This window comes from Agelaius tricolor, unplaced genomic scaffold (assembly GCF_023055355.1).
Source record: "Agelaius tricolor isolate 1412-34295 unplaced genomic scaffold, bAgeTri1.0.p SCAF_2, whole genome shotgun sequence".
Lineage (NCBI taxonomy): Eukaryota > Metazoa > Chordata > Aves > Passeriformes > Icteridae > Agelaius > Agelaius tricolor.
In genome coordinates, this window is record NW_027269262.1 from 36,141,314 (window position 1) to 36,168,385 (window position 27,072).

General features: G+C 38.6%; 1 protein-coding gene and 1 long non-coding RNA gene across 5 annotated transcripts in view; both read left to right on the top strand.

Moving 5' to 3' along the window:
- Positions 1 to 27,072, top strand: part of MBP (myelin basic protein) — a 110,726-nt gene that overhangs the window by 80,721 nt on the left and 2,933 nt on the right. For 2 of the 4 annotated variants that reach the window (XM_071456236.1, XM_071456256.1), the window contains exons 4-10: positions 10,804 to 11,234; positions 14,517 to 14,540; positions 21,002 to 21,028; positions 23,384 to 23,491; positions 23,966 to 24,001; positions 24,567 to 24,599; positions 25,566 to 25,688. In XM_071456236.1, coding sequence (XP_071312337.1) covers positions 10,804 to 11,234; positions 14,517 to 14,540; positions 21,002 to 21,028; positions 23,384 to 23,491; positions 23,966 to 24,001; positions 24,567 to 24,599; positions 25,566 to 25,688 — 782 coding nt within the window. The remainder of the gene's footprint in view (positions 1 to 10,803; positions 11,235 to 14,516; positions 14,541 to 21,001; positions 21,029 to 23,383; positions 23,492 to 23,965; positions 24,002 to 24,566; positions 24,600 to 25,565; positions 25,689 to 27,072) is intronic. The other 2 variants (XM_071456245.1, XM_071456255.1) reach the window with 2 other exon arrangements.
- On the top strand, positions 14,549 to 20,556 carry LOC139604925 (uncharacterized). Its single transcript, XR_011684171.1, has 2 exons — positions 14,549 to 17,274; positions 17,373 to 20,556. It is a non-coding gene; the product is annotated as an uncharacterized lncRNA (long non-coding RNA).

Genomic DNA, 27,072 nt, shown 5'->3' on the forward strand with positions numbered 1-27,072 from the left:
ACTATTACATGAAAACGTTTTAAAATCTGGTTAGAGTAATCATTGCCAGGCAGACAAAAACTAATGTCTGAAGTGGTGAACATCCCTGAAGTGACACATTTGTAAAGCATTAACTGTGTTTTTAAAATTAGCAATCAGCTGCTGATCTTTTAGGCAGAATGACTTTCTCACCATCCATACCAAAGGCAGAGCTAGAGTTTCCCGTAGGTGCTACAGTGTCCATGAGAGAATGGAACTTCCTCTTAATGCCAGCATCTTGAACTGGTATTAAGAGGAAGACCTGGCAAAGCTGAAGACCTGCTCCTCTGTTTCCCCAAAAGGCTACAGAGGTGCTTGTCTTCTACCTCATGGATGCAGCTGGTGGTGTGGCTCTAGTCCCCACTGCAATGTGAGCTTCTCCCACTTCAGATGTCCGGGTCAAGCTGGAGGTGTGGCCATTGCATTGCACAGGGGGCAGTGACACATTTTCCACCTCCTGGGCACAGCTGGATATGCAGGGCACAGCTGGGCCCCTGCACCCTCCTGGGCAGGGAGCTCCTCCAGGGCTTCTGCCTCCCACTGGCTCAGGGGTACTCACAGTGATCCATCAGTTTCTGAGATGTGACAAGCTCTGTGAAGAAATTCTGTGTGACTGGGAGAAACTCCTGCTCACTTCTACTCCTCTGACCTTTCACCATAGGTTTCAGGTGAAAGTCAGTTCCAAACTGAAGTGAATCAGTTCCAAGTGTCAGACAGTGACTAATGGCTGTGGACTTGTTCTGATTGTAAAGAGCTGCAGTTTAGGCAGACTTGAACAACCCTACCCCATCTTCTTTGGCTTGTTTGTGTTTGTTTGGGAGGTATGCTTTATAGCTTCTGAAGAGCCACATCTTCAATTTTGTTTTACATATATAAAAATTCAACACAATGGTAAATGGTCTATAGGCTTATTTGTGCCCAGGTATTTCAGATATTTTTAGGAATATTGGCAAATAGGTGTGTCATACTAAGAGTGTGTCATTTATACCATTGTGGTGTACTGCAGAATTTTCTGAGGAAAAGAAATCTTCTAAAAACTACCAGCATAATTCCCCTCACTGTAAATTCTGTAACCATGACTTTCTTTCTGGGGTCATTTGTGCTATTAAAAGCTTCAGTTCAGAATATACTAGGGCAAAATAGAGAAGTCCAGAGATATGGCAATGTACACCTGAAGGATGCATGAAAATGCCAAGCTTATTGATTACATCATCCTGCAGGTGATTCACAGCTTCCAGAAACCTGGCTTGTGTTGTGCACTCTTCTCTCTAGGACTGCCATACTCCTGTAATTTGCTTTTTACCTGGGCCTGCTCTATACAAGGCTGTTTTGGAAAACAAACTTTGAAGTTATGTCCTCAAACCAGCAAATTGATGTGTTATTTTGGGGGGAGTTAAAAACATTCATATTCTCTCTTTGTTTTAACATATGAAAATCTCCTCTACAGTACTTTGGGCTCTGGGTTTAGTTGGGTTAGTTGGTTCCCAGGAGGAGTTGACACACATGAACACTGTTACTCTGTAGAACTGAAATGCAGCTTATTGAAATCGGACTTCATAGCCTTATGCTGTAAGTAGTTTCCCTGTGGTCACAATCAAACCATGGTTTTTAAAGGTAGCTTATTTGGTTAACTTACTACAAGTGTATTTTTTTCTGCAGTTTATACTTTCGAAACAATGAAATACCACCCAGACACTTAAATGCTGGTCAAGAAAAACACAGCAGTGTTAACAGGCTCTCTTTGGAGGTGCTACATGATTGGTTTTAACAGGAAATATTCTACTGATAGGGTTTTTTGTGCTGCTTATCATGCTCTGAGCAACTTCTTTGAACCAGCTGGTTCACACCAGACAGTGACACCAGTCACTGTCCTTGCCTCACTCATTTCACCAACATTTCTTTTTCTGCTGCTTTTAAGGCCCTGTTTCTCTATGGTATTATGAAAAAAATTTAACTGTAGTATTGGGTACCCAGTTGCTCTGATGGAAAGAGGTTATTTTCCAGTAAAATATAACTGATGTGGAATATACAAAAGATAGTGGAAGTTGTGAGGTCTGATGGAAGCACTACTCATTTTGCCATACTTTGGTGGGTGGGGGATATATCCAAATTTTACAACCTAACAATTATTCACACTCAGTGCAACTGAAGCAGAAAATATGAATAATCAAACAATCTTTGTCTAATACTAGTCAGTTGCACAATTTTTAAAGAGTACAAATGCTGATGGGTCAGCAGGTGATTTAATTTCTCCTCCTTAAGTGCATGAAATTGTTTGTTACAAATGATGCTCCAGCTCGCTTTGCTGTGGGAGGCTCTTTTGTGAGATGTTTGAGATTAAAACAAACCTATATGTTCTAGTAACACAAAGCAACGTTTTTCTTTGAAACTGGTGGGTGGATAAAATTCTTAGTTGAAGTTTTTAAAACCCTCTCTGCAGGCCCTATGGAGAATTGCCACATGCTTCTCATAGATTCCAAATTTCTGCCATAGCAAGTCCCACTGGTTTTCAACCACAGGCTCTTTTGTTTTCTGTACTGGCCTTTGTAAGCCTCAGCAAGTGGAGGCAGTGCCAGAAGTTGTGGAAAACAAGAGCGAGAGGGAGCGAGCCAGGCCTACACTGCTGCATTCCTCTGCAATGGTAGGCCACCGTGTGGGCTTTGGTTCAGCTCTTCATTGTGAGCCAGGGGCACGGATATCCAAGCGCCCAACTCTGTGAAGGCATGCAGAGTGCAAGGCAGTTTCTGCAGTTAAGTAGATTGGTTTTAATTACAGTCTGAAGATCAAAAATTGTTCTCACTCAGGGGATGCTTTTAGCTTTTTTGAATGCCTCTTTTTTCTTTTCTTTACCTGTCCTCACAAGCAAACAATACCTTACACACCCACAAGGCTCCTAACAGTCCTGAGCCACTTTCTCTTTCCCAGTCGTAGAATCGTTAAATGTCTCTGTAGAGCGCGACACGGCACAGGATACCAAGACTCCATCAGAAGGGTGTATAAGAGAGATTTCCTATAGCAACATGTTGCCTTTATAGTTTTTCAAGATATTTACATTTACTTAGCAGATACATTGGTCATAAGAAAGAAACAAAGTTCTCAATAGGTGAACAAGGAGCCACATCATTCTGTGAGCCAACTAAAGTCCGTATCTTTTAACTTTCTCTCTTCCATCACGTTGTCTTGGGGATAGCCTTGGTGTCTTCCTCAGGAGAGATACGGGGCTTTCCTTATCTTTAGTAAGCCTTCGCTGGCTCACAAGGACAGTACAAAATGTCTTTCCTACAGTTAAAGTTGGAAAAGACCTCAAAGATTGAGTCCCACCTTTGACTGACCACCACTAAATCAACTAAACCACAGCACTAAGTGCCACACTCAGCCATTCCTTGAACACTTCCAGGAATAGTGACTCCATCACTTCCCTGGGAAGTCCTATTCAATGCTTAATCACTGATAATTTCTTATGAAGGTGTTCCACTGAATTGCTGAAATACATATATAGCCCATTTAGAAAGACGATGAAGAGGAAATTAAGCACCATGCAGTGACAGATGATGTGTAACTTAGGCCTCCCAGCTAATTTCTTGTATGTTGAATCTAATACGACTTACACAGTAGGTTGAACCAAAAGAAAGGTCTGTTGCACCCCTGGTTTTAAGCCTCAGCATCAGCAGTAACAGGAGAACACAGGGAGCTGGTATTCAACTGCTGCTCTGATTCCTGTGGTTAGAAACGCCTCGCTGACTGCTTTGCTTTCATCGCTTTCTTTGACATGGCAGAACTAACTGGCTAAATTTCTTCAGTAAGAACACAGAGGAGAGAGAGTGCTTAAAGGCATAAATAATACAGGGTGTACAGATCTGGGGAAGGTATGATGTTGTTTTTCCTCCATCAAATCTGAGACCTGGCTCCTGGAGTGCATCCCTCACAATGGGTAATGGGATAGTAACACATTTCAGCCCACAGTAACCACACATGTTTCCCATTAATATCCAGACTTTGGGCATGGACTGTGGGTTATTACTGCACAGACTTGGAAATGTTTTCACATCTCTGACATGTAGATGCTAGGAGCTGTGTATGCCTTGGTGAAAACACAGAAAAGCTTTCCAGCAAGAAGACTCCTGATATACCAAAAATCTCTGACTCAGACAGTATTGCTAGTTTTTACACACTGATACCCTGAAACGTAATTGCCTTCATCAGAGTGGTAATGCTGAACATAAGCTGTAATGAATATACAGCTTATTTTTAATTTCTACTTTTTATTTTGTAGTCATTTCACAGAACCAGCCCTCTCAAATCATGAAGTTGTCAGCAGAACCAAAAATTATATTTGCTGATTCATAAAATAAGATTTAGGCATGATTACCAGAGTGCCACCATTCCAGCTAGATGTCATATTGCTGTGTATTTTCACCAACTCATTGATTGGTTGCATTATGGTTTTACTGGGTAAGTTAAAAAAGTCAGTATAGTTACCCTACCAAAAAAGATACCACAGCAGTAATTCCCCACTGTGCCAGTGCCACCTTACAGGGATCCTTCTCTCAAAAATGTTGGCTTTACTGCAGAGCAATGCTTTAGGGATGTATTTATCATGAAACTGGTACTCTTGTAACAAGGAGTGGTTCACAGTTACATAATAAACACTTTGGGATTATGAAGTCTAGCAGAATTTAGGGGAAAGAAAAAAAATCAGGCTATTGATTGGCCTACTAAACTTGCAAAATTAATACTTATTTATACTACTACAGCAAGTTTTTCATTGACTGGCCTTTTGGGAAGAAGGTTGGGAGTTGCTTCAGGAGAGATATTTCTCTTAGCTAGTAAAATAGGTAATACTTGTGAATTGATGCCAAAGTATGTCAAATGTTTGAGGGTTTGGGGGTTTTTCTATGTTTTGGATAGTATCAGAAATAAAGTGAGAGGAATCACACTTATGTTTTCATATTGTAGCAGTTAGTGTCTGAATTTACATTCTCCTATGCAATTTGCAGTTTCTTCCCTATAGCATAATTTTATGTTAAAAAGTACATATTCCGATTATATTAATGCTAAAAAGTACATATTCCTATTCTATCTGAGTGAATTCAGTACTTTTCTTTGAAATATGAGCATAAATAATATAGCTGAAGTGTCAACTGCAAAGTTAGTTGATTCCATAACAGGATGTGAACTACATTTTCCCCCTCTCCATCAAATGTTTTTGTGTTTTCATATGAGCTCTGCTGTAAGGCCAAACTCTGCTACCTCAGAAGCTGCTCTTCAGCAGAAGAGGACCAGGGAGGGCTTGGAGAAATGAGATCTTTCATGAGTCTGAGAGAAGCTGTGTGAGGACTTGGGTATTAGCAAAGGTCTAGCAATTAATAGATCTTTTTTGACCTATTAACTTTCAGTCTGGCATCAGCTCTTAGGGGGCATAAGGCTTTCTGCAAAGAACAGCTAAGAACTAGTATTCCATGAGGTACCAGGGATTCAGGAAAAGCAGGATTTGTGAGGCACTTCCTGTAAAATGTTAAGTGGAACTTTCATTCACCCAGCTACAAAAATGTAGTCTAAATGTCTAAACCTATGTTGTGCTTTTACCAACAGCAGTGCAATAACTTTCAGCAGGCTCAGCCACTGATCCTTATTGACCCAAGGTGTAGTATAGAACTAAACTTTGTCTTTTTCAAATTTAATTCAATACAAGTAAATACTGGAGCAGGTGAGGTTTTTCACCTTTTACTGTATTTTTAATACCAAGTTTTATTGTAAGGAAAGTTATGCCACAGCAGACCCCTTCTTCACTGCTTCAGCAGATCAGAAATGTGCTCAACTCATCAATGGAATGGAAACACCCTCACAACTTTTTTATTCTAGTCTGATAAGAGCTTTGTACGCTGTAAAATGTCTAATGAAAGAAGTGACGGAGGGAAATCAAAGGAATGCATGTTATGCTTAGCAGGTGGCTTCTCATTTTTGTGGTGGTTTAGTCTGCAGTTTGGTTAGCCCATAGAAGAAGCCGAAGTTCTTGTGCAGAAAAATATCATTCCTTCAGTTATGCTGAAGCTATAGAAAAAATTTGCCTTTGGGTGGAATTTTTTTTTCCTGAAAGTGATAAGCTTTTGCAAGGAGGGAGGAGAGCAAGCTGTATTGGAAGTGATCTCTTGGCTAAGTGCAGTAGGAGTGTTAAACTCACGTGAATCTGCATCATGAGATAGATGAGCACTTCTCTCTCAATTCACTCTGCTAGAAAATGGGGAGAATGTTTGTGTAAAGGCTAAATGCACCAGCACATCTGTTCTGGTTGTGTTCAGAGCTATGACCAAGTGTTTGTTTCACAATTATACTGCATGCCATCCATTTCAAACAGAAATATTTGTGTAAAATTGATTCCCAACCGTTTGACAAGCATCAGACAAATCCAGTAATTAGGTCTGTGAATTGAAATGTCTGATGGCATATTGCCTTCTAACCATATTAGAGAAGTTAGGCTAAGAGCCATTTTTTGTCTGCGGTGTCTTAGCATAATGAGGATGAATCAAGCTTTTGCAGTTCAGATTTAACAATGGAGACATAATTCTTTCCTCTGTCTCCCCAAATACTTCTGTACTGAAGCCTAGTGGCTGGGGACATGCTGTTCTGCTGTGGGCTGTGCTGAAGTAAAAGTCCAAACCAGGAGCTGAATTGTGGAATTATCTCAGCACAGAGTTGGAACCCAGATATCCTCAGCTGCAGCATGTATGTAGTGATGATGGATGTTTTTTCTTTGGCCTTTTATGCTTTCAAGTGCCTGATATTACCACAAATGTTATTAGAAGCCACATGTTCCAAAACAGTGGTCTCAGCCTCTTAAATAATGCAAGGCAACCTATTACTAATACATTTGTCTTATTGCTATAGCTTACCAGAGATCTTTAAATCTCAGCTGTGACAAAGTTGATTAATTTCTAGGTGTTCATTTTGTTGTTCAAATGACTAAACATAGATGAATCACTACAAAAAGTCAGATGTTTTAACCAATGTTTTGTTGTCAGCATTTCAGTAAAAATACTGAAATTAACTTAAGAATTGAGGACTATACTGCGTTGTATTTTACTATCCAGTTGACATCTATAGAAAAGAGAGGACCTAAAAGGTAGAAAAGGACAAATACAGATTATATTTCATTTACTGAAAAACAGTGCTTTATATATATATAGATGTCTTAGTCTAAAATGAAAAGTTGATTTAGAAGTTCAGTAATTTCCATCTTCATACCCTGAGAAAAGAAGGCTGAGAAAAAGGAAGTGTAATCAATCACAGCAGCCTGTCCTTATGATAAAGTGTATTAAATATTTGGTGTTGCAAAGTTGGTTAATGTACTTTCTGGCATTTGTAATGTGTAAATAATACTTAAGATTTCATACAAATATTTAAGCACTGTGACTGTTGATCTTAGCCTCTCTTGAGAACCCAAAGTAAGGTAATGTACTTCAGCTTTTATCAGCTTCATCTTCCTCGTTTGTTTTACAGCATTTGTAGAGGGAGCAGCAGTAGGAATGTGAGAGGAATTACAAGTATCTGCAAGAAAGCAAGACTGGAGAGGAGTAGGAGGAGATGAAAAACTTGTAATCTTTTTTTAAAACTCCTAGCTTAACAATGTCTTTTCAGGCTGTCCTCTGTGTGGAAGCAGCCTGCAGACTCAAGGAGGGGCTGTGATAGAGCAGCCCTTCCAAGTGACCCGTGGGAAGGATATTTCTATCCAAGGTCCCTCGATGGGAAATTGTCCTTTGCATAGAACAAATTTCCGTGGTTGTTGAGAGGAGCTGTTGGAAGCATTGGGCTGAGAGGTCCCAGCCAATTAGCAGCTTCAGGAAAAGAGTTATTTTCATTCTCAAGAAATGGGATAAACTATCAATGTCTAATCAAGCACCCAAGGCCACTCCAAGTAGTTTTAAAATGCTTATATGGGACCTAACTCCTATTAAGGACAATGAAGGATTGCATTTATTTTTGTCTCTTTGAAAGCACCTTTGGACTTTCTCTTTGGTTTCATTAACAGAGTGCTAAGAACTTTTTGTACATCTGTATTCCTCTTTTTGGAAGTCACTTGGAGTCTTGTTCCCTCTGGCTGGTTTTGGGCTAATGTGAGGAGGTGCTTTTCTTGTGCTCTCATTTGTGCAGCTCTCAAGGACCTTATGCACTTACAAATAAATAGAAGACACTTCCATAGCCTTCTAGTTAATGCCTATGGCAATGCATCCTGCTGTACTTCATTCTACAAGGATTAGCCAAAAAATGCCTAAGATCTCTTCCTCCCTGGGCAACTTTTTTTTGTACAAGTATTATGGTACAGGTCATGTGCTCTATTTTAAGAAAGAGCTTCATTTTTCAAAGAAAAACAACTTGAAAAAATAGTAGCTATACACAGCATTTACAACAGGTTTTATTAAAAGTCTAAATATTTGTTTTTAAATGAACAAATAAGCATACATTTATATAGTCCATTAATTCTGGATGTCCTTAGGGCATTATTAAAGTGATCTGTCTCTCCAAATGCACTGGAAGACTTTGATTAGTTAGCAACAATATTAACAGTATCTCTCTTACATGTTTTTATATATTAGAGAAGACATAAGCATGAAGAAAATTTAGAGGTAAACTTAAATGTGTGCTTTCACTGCTGAGATGAAGCCTCCAGAAAGATTTATACTTTATAGCTCACTGCGTATGCATTGGGAGAAGCTACTTTTGTGGCACAAATACCCTTCTTTGTTGCTTACCAATACCCGTATTCAGAGGCACAAAGAACAACTGTTGTAAAAAATATTAGTATGCAGATGCTCTGGTGTTTTGTTAATGCATTTAATTAAATACAATAACTCTTTTGTTTGCTTTTCTTTTTCTGTCCTTGAATGGATTTGTATTATGGTATAGAACCTAGGCTTAGGGTCGCTGTTTAAAATGTTTTGCAGTTTCAGAATGTGTCACACATCCAAGTTAGTTACTTTCCTTTTGTTCTATTAAGAAAGTCATTTGGGTATGTTACTAGTTTCTAGTAAGTTTGAGAGCATCTTTTCAGGAACACTCAAATTGCAAAGTTGCCAGCAAATATTTTCACCACTAATGAGGTCTTCAGTGAGAGTTCGGCACTGGTTAAATAATTGTATTTCTGAGAGACTTTAAGACGTTTTAACCTAAGAATTTTTTATTGAACGTTTTCTAGCTAGTTTTCACAAAAGAAATTTTAAAAATGCAGAGCAAAACTGTACTTTATACTTTTATATTAAAAACTGTAGCAGTAACATAATTGAGCAATTGTAACCTACACAGGTTTTGCAGAAGCCAACATTTCTGTCTTACATTGTTACCCATAAAATTATTTCAGAATTATTCTCAGCCTGAGAAAAGGTTTCTTTAGTGCCCTGTGGATGGGTGAAACCATATGAAATGACTGTCGACAAAGTCTAAAATGCTCTGCTGAATCAGCAAAGTGCTTGAGCCCAAAGTACTTTGAAAAGACAGCAGTATTTGCCAGATCCTATCCCTCCCATGGCAACAAGGACCAAATCAAATCAGGATGTAAAAAGGTAATTAGGAGACCCTGAAGGTAACACATGACTTGTTTCTGAATTTCTGAGCCCCCTTAACTCCAAAAGACATTTCTGACACAGTGTGTGGGAGGTGTCTGTGCTGAAGGTTGCTCCTCAAGCAATGACCTTCTGATACTCTTTTGGTGTTCCTTGGAGATAAGGCATATTCTTCAGTGGGTGCAGTTTCCTTCAGAAGAGTAGGAGTCATGGTATAGACCATCAAAACCTCCATAAGTTTTTCTGTCACTGATAGAAGGAGCTGCTACAGGTGAAGGAAGGGCTAAGTGTGTTGCAGCTGATGCTTCTCATGGGCTTTACTGGGTGCATCAGAACACAACTCTGGAGAAGGCAGCAGGCATTTCACTTACCACAGGGGTCTGTCTTGGCACCTTTCTTGGCTAAAAAAAAAAGCTTTTCAGTTGCTGGTAATTGTTCTTGTCGCTTCTCACAAGCACTAAATACAAATTGGATGGTTTTGCTTTAGGCCTTCAGCGTCAATGCCAGGACATTGTACCCAGAGTACTAGGATCATCACACATGGACAAAAACTGTCATGAGAGGCCAAGCAGAAATTGCAGTTTAGTGCTCTCTTTTTTGAAGTGAGGAAAATTTCAATAGTGGGGCAAAAAACCCCTTCCTCTCACTGTTTGTTTGATCCATATTGTAGTTACAGTGAGGGATTCCATATGAGGTTGTAAGCTCTGACATCGTGGAGAGGGAATGGTCACTTGTGAAATCACAGATCTGCAATGTCACTGTAATTTTAATTTTTTTCCCCTGTTTTGGAGAAAGATGGTGTAATTAGAGTTGTAGTCCTCAAGGGAAAGTACAGGAATTCTGATCACTCACTGAAAGCCTCCTCATCCACAAGCCTTCCATGTGAATAAAGTTAGTTTCAGTTACGCTTCAAGTAATCTATCAATCTATTTATAAATGTGTTTAAAAAAAAAAAAGAAAAAAAAAAAAAAGAAAACCAAAACCTACACACACATGCACACCAAAAAATCACCTAGAACTACTGCAAATTTGTGTGAGAACATCACTCTGGTTTCAGTTCCAAGATAACTTAATGTTCTTTAAGGCTGGAAGAGAACATAGTTTCATTACAACTGCACATATTAAGGGTTTTGTATGAAATGAGCATCTCAAGGCAAGGGAAAGAAAGCAGCATTGTTCCAGGGCTGTTTTTCACAGGCCAGTATTCATATCTCATCCTTGTTGTTTGCAGGAGAGGCAGATGTGAACCAGAACAATGGGACCTCCACGAAGAGCCCAGCGGTGACAGACTCCAAAGGCACAGTGGACCCGAAGAATGCCTGGCCCGAGGCCAACCCAGCTGACAGGACTGGTCGCCCCCACTTGATCCGCCTCTTTTCCCGAGATGCCCCAGGAAGAGAAGACAACACCTTCAAAGATCGGCCCTCAGAGTCAGACGAGCTACAGACCATCCAAGAGGACAGTGCAGCAGCTTCAGAGAATTCGGATTTGATGGCTTCACAAAAACGCTCCTCTTTCCGGCACGGATCAAAACTGGCATCTGCGAGCACTATAGACCATGCCAGACATGGATCCCCACGGCACAGAGACTCGGGTCTACTTGACTCGCTGGGCAGATTCTTTGGAGGTGAAAGGCACGTTCCCCGGCGGGGCTCGGGCAAGGTGAGCTCTGAGGAATAGAGAACTGCAAGGCTACAGCAAAACACAGTACAGTTAAAGAGGAAGGGTGGGTCTGAAAGAAGGGTCTCACTGCTATAAGGCAAGAGTTGACCTAGCCAGCGGGATGGTACTTGTAATATAATGCTTGGCTTTAAACTGAAAACAGCAACAACAAAAAAAGCAAAGATCTGGGAAACAAGAGGAGCTACTCTGGGTAGTAACATGGAGTATTAGAAATCCAGGGGGCTCTAGAAACATTACTGGGAGGAATTTTTATGAGCATTTAATGTGCGTTGTATGCATTTCTATGCTGTGCCATTTAGAGAAACTTCAGTCTGCTTTTGTGTGTTGTTCTTAAATATTTGCAAAAGGGAGCTGGATGAGAGCACTAAATGCAAGACAATCTCTATATATCTTGGCACTAACTGAGGGGCAAACTTGGAAATAGATGTTAGAAAAGGAATTGTGGCCAAATTCTCAGCCTGCTTGTGCAAGAGTATGTTTAAGGTCAGTTGACAGCATTGCCATGGAGATGGCTTGACAGATACTATCCTGAATCCCAGACATACAAAATAATCCAGCTGCTTTATTCTGACAATTTGAGATTTATTCCAAGCATTTCATATTAGAAATTGCATAACAAGTCATTTCTACACTATCAGTTCAAAACCAAGGGCATTGATGAAAGACTGTTAATTAAATTCTTCCTTTTTCCAGGATACCTGCCTCCTCTGATAAATTATGCAGCTGGCATATTAGTTCACTATTATTCAAGTGGCGAAGTTTGATTTGTTTTCACTGTACCTTTTGCCATGTAAATGATAAGTGGAGTCCTGTGTTTGTGTGTCCACACACTACATAAGCATTCGAATGGAACTGCTGTAGGGATGTGAAATTTTTCTTTTAGCTGAATTTGTTGTAGTTGCTCAAGTTGTGCATTGCAAAAAGCAGAATTCATAGTTGCTGGCTGAGACTAAATTTTTGAAAATCCTTTGACAACCTTTGAGGTCTATTCAGTGTTCCAGCCTGTGATCTGTGCTGTCTCTCAGGGCTGCACTGGGACAGGACACAAACTGCCCTCTGGTGTAAAATTGATCTGTGGTGGTCCCACAGCTGTGGCTGTCAGTGTCCTTCACAGCTCCACATCTGGAAGCACAATGTGTAATAGCCCTTCCCTGAAGAGTTGTTGTAATGTAGAGACCACTGGATGAAAAATACTCTAGAAACTTAAAACCAGAAGCTTCTCACACTTGGTGGACGGTACTAAGCAAGCTGGGTGTTTTGTTCTTTTTATTTCTCACCTTTACCAACTGGGGCCTGTAATGCTATTGACAAAGATTTAGCAGCCAGGCTGTTTTTCCTTTAGTAACATTTCTGTGTGTAATGTTCTTGTGTGTAATGTTCATAAATGCAACAAGCAGTTGCTGTGAGCATGAAGAAAACCTTTTTTCTTCTTGCTTCTGCAAATAACAGAGACTGTTCCCAGCTGCTGTTTTCTGGGGCCTGGTTGGCCAGCTCAACTCTTGCTGTTTTGTTCATGTACTGTGTTACTCGATGACAAATAGTGTATGAAATGTTCTTTGTACACCAAGGTGACAATACCAAAAAGTTAGATTCTGCATACAGAATATACAGAGGTATGTGCATTCCTGTGTGGCAATAAATCAAACCAATCAACTCAGTTTTTAGGAGTAATGACTAAAAAAATGTCTGCCAACTGTACAAAGTCTGTATTTTATCCTTTGGCATGAACATGATTGCAATGATTCTCTGTAGATTTTGATGTAATTATGTATGAGAGGACAGATCATGTCTTTTATCTCTGCTGTAAAATGCTATTTTGAAGAACTTAAATGTCTGCAAAACAGAACAGAATTATGGACAATTCTGACATTTTTTACCAAGCAGAAGTAGTTGTTTGGGGTTTTTTTCCCTTAAGAACGACTACTCGTAGAGTTACGGAGTCCCGATTTGCAGATCTGAGCTGGAAGCACAGAGAAGTTGAATTATTTTGGCAAAAGTCTGTCACATTAGGACTTGCAGTGCCAAAGCATCTCTAGCACTCTTCCACACAATGATAATATTGATGTACATCCTAGGAAACATTCCTAGGAAACTCTCTTGTGGGAGGGTGTCAGTGTGGAAAGTATTGAGCAAGTGGCACAGTCATTTCAGTTATTATTTATTTAGCCTCTGAAACAATGCCTTTTGGTTTCTTGTATCAAGAAAGGCTTGTGGTGTCATTTATTTATACAAGAGTAGACAGAGGAAATCTAGATGGCTCATTCGTGCTTAAACCCTAAATAGTTGTTGCCAGTTGCTGAATTTTGTAGAGGATCACTGATAGATGATGAAGGCATTCATGGACCAGCCGAAATAGAATGAAGTCCCTTGGCAGTATTCCAGACTTCACTAAGTAAACAGGTCTTTGATAAATAAGATACCACTAAAAGCACCTTAAAAGGATGAATTTCAAAGGCTTGAAAAGTTCCTAGAGCTGCACTGTTAATTTGCTTGCACTTTTTTCTTTCTTTATTTTGAAGCATTTCAAAGCAATTCTGCAGCTGCCTTCTTGCAGTCTTCCTTTTTTCAGCCAGCCCATGCCTCAGTGGGAGCATCTCAACTACCCACACCAGCAAGCACTGGAATGCAAAGACAACACTTACTCTTTGTACAGATTTAGGGCTGACATTCAAGCAAAACACATTATAAATTCTTTGTGGAGGCATTTTCTTCTTGCATCCATAGCTAAGAAGTACATTATTGAATAATATTCACTATTGTTTCCATAAAGGTGGGGTGGGAACAATGCTGGGACTGTTTCATGGCCTCCTTTTCTCATGTGGAGCAGGTTCTCCCCTGCTCTGCAATTCTGAAGTTAAATTGCATGAGAGTTCCATGGGAGTTGTTAAAAATAGAAATACTGGAATGTACAGAAATAATACTTTTCTTCTAAGGGGCAGCAAGTGTATTTGCCATTTTCCCCCCAATCCCATTGAGATTTTAGACAGCTGAAACTCAATTAAAACCAGCTTGAATTTTGTACTTTTAAGAAAAACTTTTAAGGTAGAATATTTGAAACAAAACTGTTGTTGTGCACAGCTCAAATTTAATCGTATTAAAAAAAGAATTTTAAATGGTGACAGAAAGAAACTGTGGTGCAGACATTTTAAATAGCATGCAAGAGAGAGTAGCATAACAATAAATTATTTCCTTTCTAATCTTTATAGAATATTTGTCTAAGCAAGTTTGTTAAAACGATCAAATGTTCTTTGTGCCTCCTAGATTCTGAGCCTGTATTCAACTTCAGTATGTACTGACTGCTATTTTGTTTCTTTGATGCACTTGTTTTGTAATCCTTTTGTTTATGATTTTATTTTTTTTTCTACTAAGTTTGGTTTGTGAAACAAGAAATTTTCTGTCCTGGTTTAACTTTTTGCATTAACTTACTAAACTTTAAACTACACTTGTGACACAGATCAAACAAACCAAAATATATGAGTGACAGTAAATAATAGGTGAGGCAAGACTTAGTGAAAGATTGAATCAATTTCTCTTTTACATTTTGCTTCAGTTTGGTATGCAGTCTTGTAACTGGCTCCTGTTGCCTGAATGAAGCCTTGCTCCTCCATTTCCTTCCCAACTTCTGTGTGTTTGGGTGCAAGAAATGTGGAATGTAGAGATGGGGCTTCCCCATGCTACAGACAGATACAAGGCAGGAGCAGCACTGGGCTGAAGTTCTTCTCAGCTTGAGCAGAACCAGGGTTTGGGATCAGCATTTCTGAATCAGCAGATCCAAACCCACTCCTGAGCTAAGCAGCTGCTAGAGTAGGGATCTACAAAAATGGTTGCGATAACCATGCAAAGGCAAAAAGTTTAGAAACCACAGTTTTAAATAATGCCATGGAGGGATAAGTTAATCAGAATCTTTTTTCTTTTTTTTTTTGCACTTGAACTCTATTCACATTTCCTGTGGAAGCTTTAATGTATACTACAGCACCATGAAGAATTTGAAAAGCAGTAAAATCAGTGCTAGTCTGACTAGTATATGATGTGATTTAAGTAAATACTTACTGTGATTATAATTTCCAAGTCTTAGTTTTCAGGGAGTGGTATTGCTTGTGATACACTGTTTTGTAAAACCTGCTGTGCAAGCTGTATGCTTGTAAAAAATTTTGCAGAGTTTATAGTGGTTGTAACAATAATTTTGTTTTAATCTTTTGCTTTTTATGTGCTTTATGTATTCATTAAACTGTTTACATCACAAAAACCAGTGTACTAATGATTTAATTTGTTTTAAATGCTTTAATCCATTAACAGAAGTCGCAGCAAACTACTATTGTATGTGACAGGTTTTTAGTTCACTAAGAGGCTGTGCGTCATTCTGCAAAATTCAGTTAGAACAGTGCATTGGACAGAAGGGAATAGAGAGGTTTTCTTCTGGAAGGAAAAGGTAGGCTTTGAATAACCAAAGCTCCTGTATCTGATGTTCTCACTGAATCTGGCCTCTCATTTGTAGCAGCCTAAAAATGAATTAGTGTAACAGAACTGCCAGTCTGAAGCTCATTTAGCTTGTGCAGGGGTAGAACCTCAGACTACTTTATATCTGCCTGGTTTAAAAAAAATCACCTGCACAAAACAAGGCAAGACCAACTGGTGAGTACATACACCATGTGAGAAGTAAAACGCCTAAGAGCCACCATCATGGGATTGACTTTGACATGTTCATTTAACACCTGTATGACCATAAACATGTTACTTATGCCTAATAATTAACACATTATTTAATGCACTGGGACTTGCATTTTCAAGGAAGTTACTAATTGAAGTAATTATTACAAGGTACTAGAGGAGTTTGGGAATTGGGAATAGGTTAAATGCTCTTTAAGTGGTAGTTCAAAGTGCAAACACTAAATTTTGGTACAGTATTAGTGATGCTTCGTGCTCACCTGACATCAGCTGTATGGCAAGGTTTGTTTAGAAATGGGATGAAGTATTTGGGGCTTGCTGATTTGTTTTACAAGTTAAAGAGGAGATCATGACTGGGAGAATGCCTGTGTGCTTCACTGGTTTTTATATGGTCTTGTGCCTCTTACATTCAGATATATATTGGAAACATGTTCAGGCTAAAATACAAATTAATCAACTAAAGCATTTGAAGGATCTGTTTCTAATCACTTCACAGCAAAAATGTTTTCCCCTTTCATTAAACTTCTAACAGGATCTTTCAGTTCAGTCTTTGCTTGACTATTTCTAGAGTCTTCTATCCACTAATATGATATAATAACAGTAGTATGCGTAAGTTGCATACAGAAGAGCTCCAAGGATTCTTTTGAGGACTTGGTGAAGTTCAAAGCTTGTGGTGCCCTTTGCCTGGGCCTGAGCCTGATGGCAGAGCTGGTGAAGGAGCAGTGATGGCCGCTTTGGGATCTTTTGGTGGGAATTGGCCTCAGCTGTTCTCAGCCATGCCTTTCTTGTTCACCTGTGTGGCCCCTCAGCCCAGGTGAGAGTAAGGTCTGGATTTAATTTTAAATATATCAGAGGGGGTGTTTGTTTAAACAAGTGCAAGGGTCAGGCAGGGATGTACATACCGATGGCCAAAATGTACATACAGATGGTCTAATAGAGCTATTAAAAATTTAGCACAAGGATTTTCTCTGCCTAAGAACAATTTAATGGTTACTTCTCTGCAGATGAAGCAGTTTGATATGTAAGAAATTGCTTTATATTCAAATCTGCTATATTAGTTTTTTCTATCACATTCCTTGCAAATGAAGAACTGCATTAGCTTTAGCACTTTCCATCTTAGAATGCCAAAATAAATTACTGTACTTCAGTTGTTTTTCAGATTACACAATGGTAAATGCTTCTAGATAGAAAACCAGAGCAAAAGTTACTACTTTTTTTGTCTCTGACCTTGTTTTGTACCTCTGTCATCACATAGCATTAGTAACAATTGCTGGCTTTCACCTTTTTTACTGATGCAAAATATCTCACCATGTTCCTGAAATGGTCTCCATTTAAGACATATTACACTCCCAAGGTACTCAGTTTCGTTTCTGACCTGCACAAGAAATCGCCCACTGCCATTTTCAGGTGATTTTACTGCATTTTTTACAAATCAATTATTACACTCCCAAGGTACTCAGTTTCGTTTCTGACCTGCACAAGAAATCGCCCACTGCCATTTTCAGGTGATTTTACTGCATTTTTTACAAATCAATTAAAAACGAATTCTCATGATGCATCTACTTCTCCACTTTTGATACATCATACAATTAATGTACCTTGGAAACTGTATGAGCCTCAGGTTTGGAGTGGTCCATCTTCTCCACTTTATACTAACAGTATTATTAGAAATTTTACCATGTATTTCTTTCAAAGAAATATTCTATTAACCATGCCATGTCTAAATATTTCATAAGAGTAATCTCTCCTTGCTATTACACTGTCTCTACAAGTTATGCTGAGACAGGCAATAGTACTTTTAACAACCTGTATGAGAGTTTAGCTTGTCACTTGCTTACCTATCAAAGGCAGAAAAGAAATAGAAGTGGGCCAATCCCTCGAAGATGAGAACTGATCAAATATCTTGTGGGTGGGTGGTTGAGTGTGTGCAATCCGAGATTTCCAGAAATCAAGGTTGTAGTAACATTTTTCTGGCCAGCAGCTGTAAAATGATTGTGTACACCTGGTATTTATAGCTTTGTTTTCTAAATAATTCCTATCTTGCTTATTGTATTACCTTCATGACTATATGAAAACACCAAGGAACAGGACATCTAAAAATTGTATAAATGACTGTTTTCTTACCAATGGCCATACACATACCCCCATAACGTTACAGTGTTTTGCTGTAGCAACACCAGCAAACAGATGCATCTCCACCAAATATGCAGGTGATCAGTAGAAATTGATCATGGTGAGTACCAGTGCAGGATGCCTTCCATATCTTGCCCATGTACAGTAAAGTCCTAAAGGCTGTGAAGTATGATGGTAGCAGAAGCTACTTAGAGAATACCTACTAGCCAAAGTCTTTTTTTTTTTTTTCTGGAGTGGTGATTCTCAAACAAAATCCAAAACAAATCCAGTCAGGAAAACCCCCACCCAAACCATGAATCATTTCAATAAGGTTTAATCTGTGTCATTGATACCAACTTGAACAATAACAGAACAATAATGAGTATGCATCAGAGACTATGTCCAAGCAAATAAAAAACTTCTGTCATGAAGAATATTTGAATAAAATCATTGATGCTAGGCAGAAAAAATGCTTCAAAAAAGCCAAGTCAAATTAAAGCACTGGGTTTTGTCTCCAAAACCATTTATCAAGTTTCACAACAATGGAATAAACCAGACACAGGGAAAAAACCCAGAAGGCATGATGGCACTGGTCTCGCATTTGAGTCCCATCATAAGCCAGAACTCTCCTGAAAAACTGCCCCCATTCTTCTTTTTTCCCCAGTTATTCTTTTCCTGTTAATTTATGAACACTAATCATCAAGGCACTAAAGGGTAACAGGGTTATGGAGAAATGTGCTTCTGGATTATTGATTGGCACCTCTCTTGATGGGAGTGTTCTCCATTGTCTCCTTCTTCCTTGTGTCTCTTACTTTTCAGTCATCTCTACTCACTGCCATGTTTGTTATTCCTGTCATTCTGCTAAGAATTCATCTTTTTGTTCATCACCTATTTCTAGACAAAGACTGATCTCAGCACAACCCTGAAAGGCAGAATCTCCTGCATTCTACATCCCTCTTCCTGCCAATTCTCCTCTATATCTTTGAGCAAGTACTTTAATTTCTGTCTTAACTTTCACATTAGTAAAAATTAACAGTACCATTACAAGGATGTATGGCTTATCCTTCCTAAAGTGATTTAAAAAGCCTGCTGAATTTGGTAATTAACTGTAATGTCATCACCAGATCAGCCAGTGGGGAAGACATCAGCGTTCCCATTGCTTTTGGTCACAGATCAGCAAGTCATGAACAGCCTGGGACAAACACTGCCACCAAGAGCAAACTGCTGCCTGGGTTGTATGTGAACAAAGCTGGAACCAACACCACCACAGCTCTGATTTAGCAGTGCATGCTCACAGAAGTTACATTCCTCCTGGAATAAGCATGGAAAAATACATCCCACATGGGCTGTGTATTCTGGCGCTGCCTGGTGAGAGCCAGGGAAGCGGCACTGGAAGGTTCTGATGAAGTGTCAGCCATGCCCAGGAACACAAAGCCCCATGGACAAAGCCCCTCCAAATCCCAAGATGAAGCAATTTCTGTGTTCAAGTGCCTGCCAGATTTCTCATTAAACTATATCACAGATTTCCATATTATTAAAATAAGAAAGAAAAAGTATATCTATTTATTGAAAGGATGCATCTCAATTCCTGTTTGGCATACATATTTAGAAACCATACTGACTACCTACATTTGAACCTGGATAGGAATTTCATTGGAGTTTGGGTTTCAGAGTCTGTTTCAAGGACTAACACAAAATCAGCTGAGTGGCTCACAAATTCCCTGTTGAACTTTCAGCTTTTTCTTCCCACAGAACAGCACAGTGTTCATCACATAATGCTTAAAGGATAATTTTAGCCTACCAGTACAGTTCCAAATGTCTTAGTGGGGGTGGTAAGCATTATGGACAACCTACAGCTTTTGGAACAGTTTGGTTTTCTAAGACAATCTAAATGCAATTTTCATGTCTATGTGAATTTGAAATGTGTGAATTTTGTATGATATCTTTTAAATTCATGCACAGCAACTTGTTAGGTATCTTGTGATGAAATCTTGGAAACCATGAAACCCATTGAACCCATGAAAAAGCCCTTTGTTTTCCATCTTTAACTGGTTTGACTGCATTTTAAATCAGCTATTTCCATATTTTATATGTGTGGATTTTGCCAGCAGAGGAACAACATGGGACGTACTTTAGATTTTTATCTCATATTCTAAAGTAGGCAATAAAAGCACACAATAGTGATACCAAAAGGAACTGTAAAAAGCTGTAAATTCAAGTACTCCAAAAGTAACTTCATACTGTTATTGGCACAAATGCATATCACAGACTGATGAGGAGTTAAGAGCTATTTACATGCATATGGAATCTTCAGCTGTAAGCAATCCTCTTGTGGAGGATGAGAGCCCTCAGAGAGATTATAATATGCATTTAAAAGTCCCCCCTAATGCATCTGAGTTGCAAGATCTGACATACCCTGTTGCTAGCAAGCAAAGTCAGGGATGGATTTCATGGGATTTCATGACTGAAAAAAAAAGCCTGTAACTGCTTAACTGTATCCATTTTATACCCAGAGCCAGTTGTTGCACAACACTGAAGAGCATGCATATATATATACACACACATAAATACATACACACCCACACACAAAGACACACTTTGGTATCTTCAGGTCAACTGGAAATGTAATAACCTTGCACAAAACCCCAAATGGAGCCCGTATTGTTAGTTAATTAATGTTAACTAACTAACAATTATTTATTAATTTTTAATTTATTAATTTTTAATTTATTAATTTTTAATTAATAATTTTTAATTTATTAACAAATTAATTTTAAATAATTTTTAATTAACAGCTTTTACAAGGTACTAATAGAGGTTGTGCCAGTAAATGTAATTAGCCTGATGTGAAAGTACATGGCTAACAGAGGGAATGCAATTCCAATGTATAGCTAATGTTGAAACTTAAAATACCTGCATGTTTTCTTTGCATTGCATTCACAGTTACTCTCTTTTTTTTTTTGTCTTAGTGGCCAACATACCACCATACTACCAAGGTAGGTGACACAGTAAAACAATGCTATTTTCCTGTGCATCACCAGAAAAAATCACAAAATGTTTCTAAAAAAAAAATCACTCCCCTTACAGGATAACTGCGGGTATTTTATGTATATTTTAAAGAATTCTTATTTAGATTATTAATCCTTAAAACTATTGATTTCACAGTGAAGTTGAAAACTATGTTTTTGTCATCAGATCTCCCAGTTACTGTTTAAATTTCCAGTACTGGTAAATCTTTCTTACTAAGATCATTCATCTTTAGGGTTCCTTTTGGCTTTTTTGAAGGTGCAGCAGAGTTGACTTAGTTGAGATCCTTGACTGAGGTCTAACATTTAATTTATGTTAACTGGGAACAGGAAAAGCTGAGTGTTCTTCTGTTCAGTTACTGAAGAATTATGGTATGTTTAAACTTCCTTTAAGTGCACAAACAGAGGCTCCTCCATTTTAAACTTCACCACCAATATCCAAGGGCTCTGAATTCACGCTCATACTTGGCAAGTACATTTCAAAATACATCGATATGGAAGCCAAGGATGCCTTTTATTGGCAATGCTCTCAAGACTGAAATTCTTAACAACATTGCAAGAGGTGAGGGAAGAATTCATTGCAGCCCCTGGGCAAAAGACACAAGTAACACAAAAAAAATAAGAAGCAAATTATATCCCTTCCTAAAACACAGTTGCTCTTCTCTATTCCTGTAAGGTTTTTAACATGAATATTATTTAAAACCAAGCACTTTAAACATATTTAAAGGAAAATAGTGATGATCTGAATGCATTAATGAAACACATGGTACGTTGAGTTCATTCAAAAAGGTCCACTTATATCACACCATCTCAGTAGCCCATCATAGCAGTATAAATCAGATTTCTCTTTTAATTTCAAATCCATCAGATTTTATCTTCTAACACCTACAGATATTACATAAACAAAAGCAGTCTCTGAAAAATACCATTGGATTTTGTTTTCTGTCCCTAGGAGTTCAAAAATTGAAAGAGAAAACTAGAGGTGAAAGAGTAATTTCAACAATGAATTGAGCAGAAATGTGTAAATTACCTGTCACAAATAAATAATAATATCAAAAGTTCTGAAGACAGATGAAGTTTGCTGATGTCAATATGAATGGAAAGCACTTTATTTTAAACACCAAGAAACTCACTCAGAACAGTCACTGAAAATTACTTCAGATTTGCTACTGCTTCATACACATTAAGACAGGAGACAATCGAAGCCTGTGATGACATTTGGCACTGCAGGCAGAAGAAACTTTGTACTTGTAGCACAATAACCCACAATAAGCCAAGTTATTAGCACCCAATAACTGGTCAGAACGCCAAAATCAAGAAACTCAACCCTGTTTAGATTCTAAAACCTTATTATCTCAGTTTCTCTCCATTTCTGTGGCAATTCATTCATAGCCCATCAGATCTGCAGCACCATGATATTTATCCTAAAGACAAGGCAGTCAGCAGCTTTCAAAGGGTGATTTGAATGTAGATTAAGAAGACAAAACCATGACTGAAGTAACTGACTCTCTCTTCCTAACCACGACAGCAGAGGCTATTTTGGCAACACTGGAACTAGCGACCAAGTAGAAACTGCTGCAGATTTATAAGCAGGACTGACAACCTGACACTATGGAGATCTCACAGATCCAAAATTCAGATTTTCCTGCTTTTAAAACAATGAAGTACCCACATATCATCAGCATGGAAAAAAAAAAAAAACAACCCTGATAAAAATCAGCCAAACTTCTCTGCATTGGTTAGGTTTTTTTCCAACAGAAATCAGTATCTGACTTCATTTGGACTACTGCTCAGGAAGCCCTTCTGAAAATAGAAAGCCCTACTGAAAGAAATTTCAGCCTCACTTGGTTCCCTCATTCTGAAAATAACATTGCTCTTGCAGCTCATGAGTGTTACAAAGTCTTTGGGAACTAAAAATGGTACATGATCTATTCCTGCTTTCCCATGCAGAACGATCCAACATAATTTAAAGGTTTTTTTCCATTTTGGTTTCTTTTCTAAAATCACAGTCTATGATCCTACTTAAGAAAAATTTCCTATTTAAGGAAAATTACAAGGTTTCCATTACCTGAACTTTGCAATAAGCCTTATTTCCACACTGGGCTGTAACATCAAGAACATGTGCATCCATATACATGCACAACATATGTGCCTATATGTGCTGTGCATTTGCCATTTCACAGCACTGACAACCGTAGGGGGCAATCTCTGTAGATTCCCAAGGCATATTCCTCCTCTGTTCTCTCCTGAAAACGATTCTTCATGCCATGGCTGATAAGCTGTCCTTCCCAGCTCACTGGGCCACGTGCCTGTTCTGCTTTTCAGGACATACATGCAGCCAGGGTCAGCCACCACGTCGGGTCCATCCCCCCAAGATCTCAGCATGGCCGGCCTGTTGATGACAACCCTGTAGTCCACTTCTTCAAGAACATTGTAAGTCTCCCCTCCTCTTATGCACCAAAACAAAATACTTTCTTTAGAATACATCAGTAAACAAACACTCCCCAGTCATTACCCTTTATTTCAAGCCTCAAATTGTACTGTGCCCTTTGAGCTCATTATGCAATTCAAATACAAAAATAATTTTTACCTAGAAGACAAACAATACTAAAATGCTACCAAAAAAGCATGTGAACCTCCATTAGTATAGCCAAATGCTAACCATGTCAGTTATACAGCTTCACCATAGACAGGTTTTGTCCTTGTGTCTTTAACACTGGCAGTATTAAGGAATTATTACTGCTTCAAGATGGACATCAATCCAGCGTATTCCATGAAAGCCTAAGACAGCAGAGAGCTTCTTAATGCAATTACCCATTTTAGCTCATGGGTAATGTGCAAGAGGCCTGATGATTTCTGGCATTTATTTTTGCCTTCATTTGACAACTGTTTTGTGTTGGTTTTTAGGTCTCACCCCGTACACCACCCCCAATGCAAGCAAAGGTAAGCAGTTTCAGGGACTCAAGGCATTTATGGGCTAATTCTCACTAATTCAACTGCAAGCCTGATTCACTGTCCCAAATGGCACTAAGTCTACAGGTATCCCTGGGAACAATTTAAAGCAAGAGCCTAAGACACAGAAGTCATGGTTCTCTTCCTCACGGACTTCCTGACTTTGTGCATGACTAATTGAAGCCACTTGCAGGGATTTTTATATTCAAATTATGGTGTGATTGCTTTAGGTAATGAACTAACAGGTAATGCTTTCAAACAAGCCTCACCAGCCAGGTGCTGTCCTTCCATTTACAGAACTCAGCTGGCTTTTGAAGAAGTGATACTGACAAACCATGGCTAGTAAAGTCAGTTCTAGTAATCACAATTAACAATTTTGCCTTTTTTTACTTCATGAAATGACTGTACAGACTGTTGTTCTCAACTCCTGCCTGCCTCATTATCTGGCCATTATTTCATAATCTCGGCTACCTTTTCATCTTCTGTGTATGGCAGACCCAGATGCTGTGTTCCATAGTGATCACCATGTCATTGTTTCTATTTCTTGCATGTACAGGGAAGAGGATTATCCCTCACCAGATTTAGCTGGGTAGGTGACAAACGTGCTTTCGGTAACAGCCCTTTTATTTACCAGGCCAAAGCATCTCTTACTCCATTGCCTCAAGCTGCTGCAGCAATGTGATAATTTTGTTTTGTCTCAAGTTTGCTATTTTGCTTTTCCTGTTCTACTTTCCTTCCTCCTTCCACAGCACTTTAAGATGACAATTGTGTTGCTTGCTCTTATCCCGCAATTTGACAGCCCCTGCAGCAATAATTTCTTTTGCTTCAGCACAAAGGGAGCAAAATCCACTGCATGGCAAAGCTCTCTTCCTTTAAAGGTTCCTGGAAGACCCATCTGGTGCATTTTTCATCTCCTGGGATGGACAAAAATGGGAGGGAAGGCTGGGACAAGATAGGTGCTTATTCCACTTTTGCAACTGCTTTTACACAGTGTGCAAAACTAATGCTGCCACTAACCTCAGTATTTTGTTCCACCTTTCCTGTCAGAAGTGATCTGCCTAAGCAATTCCTAGACAAGCTCTTCCCACAGTTCTCTCACAACTAATTAAATTCTACTTTTCTATCACAGGTTTGATTTTATATGAGATGGCATGTAAATTACTGGCATTTTAAGACAAAATATCAAAGCCTTCAAGCCATTAAGCATTTCTTTCACTATCAGAACACCACATATTAGCTGATGTGTTTGACATCTTAGAACTCATGAAATTAAAACATTTTAAGTTTTTTCACACAGGTTAACCTTCTGATTATTTAATTTTTGAATATAAATTCATTTTTTACAGATTGATGCTTCCCAGATTTGAATCTATTTAAATAATTTCCTAACATTTTCCTTCATCCTTGTTTATTACATAAAGATTGTTTTATTGCAACAACCTCCAAACTCCTCATTTGAGTATTACATTTCAGTGATCACATATAAAGACTACAACATGCCTATGATAATTGGAATGTGACAATTTGCAATATAAATGAAAACCTTTCTTTGCAGGGTGGTGAAACACACAAGCCAGGATATGGAAGCGGAAAATTCTATGAGCATAAATCTGCTCATAAGGGACACAAGGGATCCTATCATGAGGGCCAGGGCACTCTTTCCAGAATCTTTAAACTGGTAAAGTACAATTGAACTTTAAGTACAAAAAAATTGAACTGGGAAAAAGAGAAGCCAAACCTCTCCAGAACCTGCCATGTTTGAAACCAGTATATTTCCTTAAAGCTTCTGATGGAATTAGACTTGCATGGATAAACCAGAAGGCTATTTTGTGGCTTAGTGACTACTTACATGATAGGAAACAAAGGTAAAAATACACAGTTAGTGGTCATCAGGAAAGAAGGTAAGTCCACAATGTCCCAGCACCAGACCAGTGTTGTCACTGAATGCAAAAATGATCTGAAATACAGAAGACAAATGAGATGACACAGCTTGTTGCTGCTGAATTATTTGGGATAGTGAAAATGAAAGAGACCTGATAAACTGCAGAAGGGTAGTACAGGGCAGTGTTGGACACATATTTGGATGCAGTAACAATTCCAGCAGTCCCTCCCTGCTTGTTCCCACCCCAGGTGGGAAAACTCTTACAACATGTGAGTATCGAAAGTTATGAAACCACAGAGTGGGACAAATTACGAACTGTTATATTAGAAATAAACATTTGGTCAGATTATCTTTAGTCTGGTTCAATTCCCCATTTCAAAGCACAGCACAGCCACAACAACACAGGCAATAAATGAAAACAGAACAGGAAAAAAGGTCAGTTGTGAGGATTTTTTCTATTCTATGTCAGGAAACAGACACATGAAAAGCAGACTATATCCACTGGCAGATACTTTAACAGAGATTGTATTTTCCCTCTAAGGCAATGATGGCAGGGAATTCACTCATAACAAATCACCCAGTACAGTATTAGCACATGAAGATGCCCTCAGCAGTCATCTTAGCTTCAAGTCAGAAGATCTGAGATCCTTAGCAGAGTTGATCATTTCAGACTCTTATTATTCCTCTCCTCAAGAGGAGATATAACAATGCCTTCATTTGCAGCAAAACCCACATTTCTGTCTCTAGAACAGTTTAGGTTTTCTATCTCCCATTCAACAGTTGTTTTCCAAATATATGCAACACCAAGTGACAGCACAAAAACTTCAAGGAAGTAGTAGGAATTGTTATGTTGCAATTTAAGTAAAAGAATGATCTCTTCAGAGGCCCAGGTAAAAATCAAACAAAAGCATTTTAAGTCTTATTTTCATGTTGTGCACTTGGTAGTTTTGTGGGGTTCAGGTACATCAACTATTCCATGGCTATACACTCTCATTATTTGTAAAACTTCATAATTTCAACATCTGAAAATACGCATTAATGATCTCTCATGAAATTTAACATTCTCTTTTTTGCATATTCATCACAGCTATGTTAGCTTATATATATATTTATTTATTTATATATCAGAGATACATACACCAGTTTTACTTATTTAGATAATGTTTATCCAGCCATTATA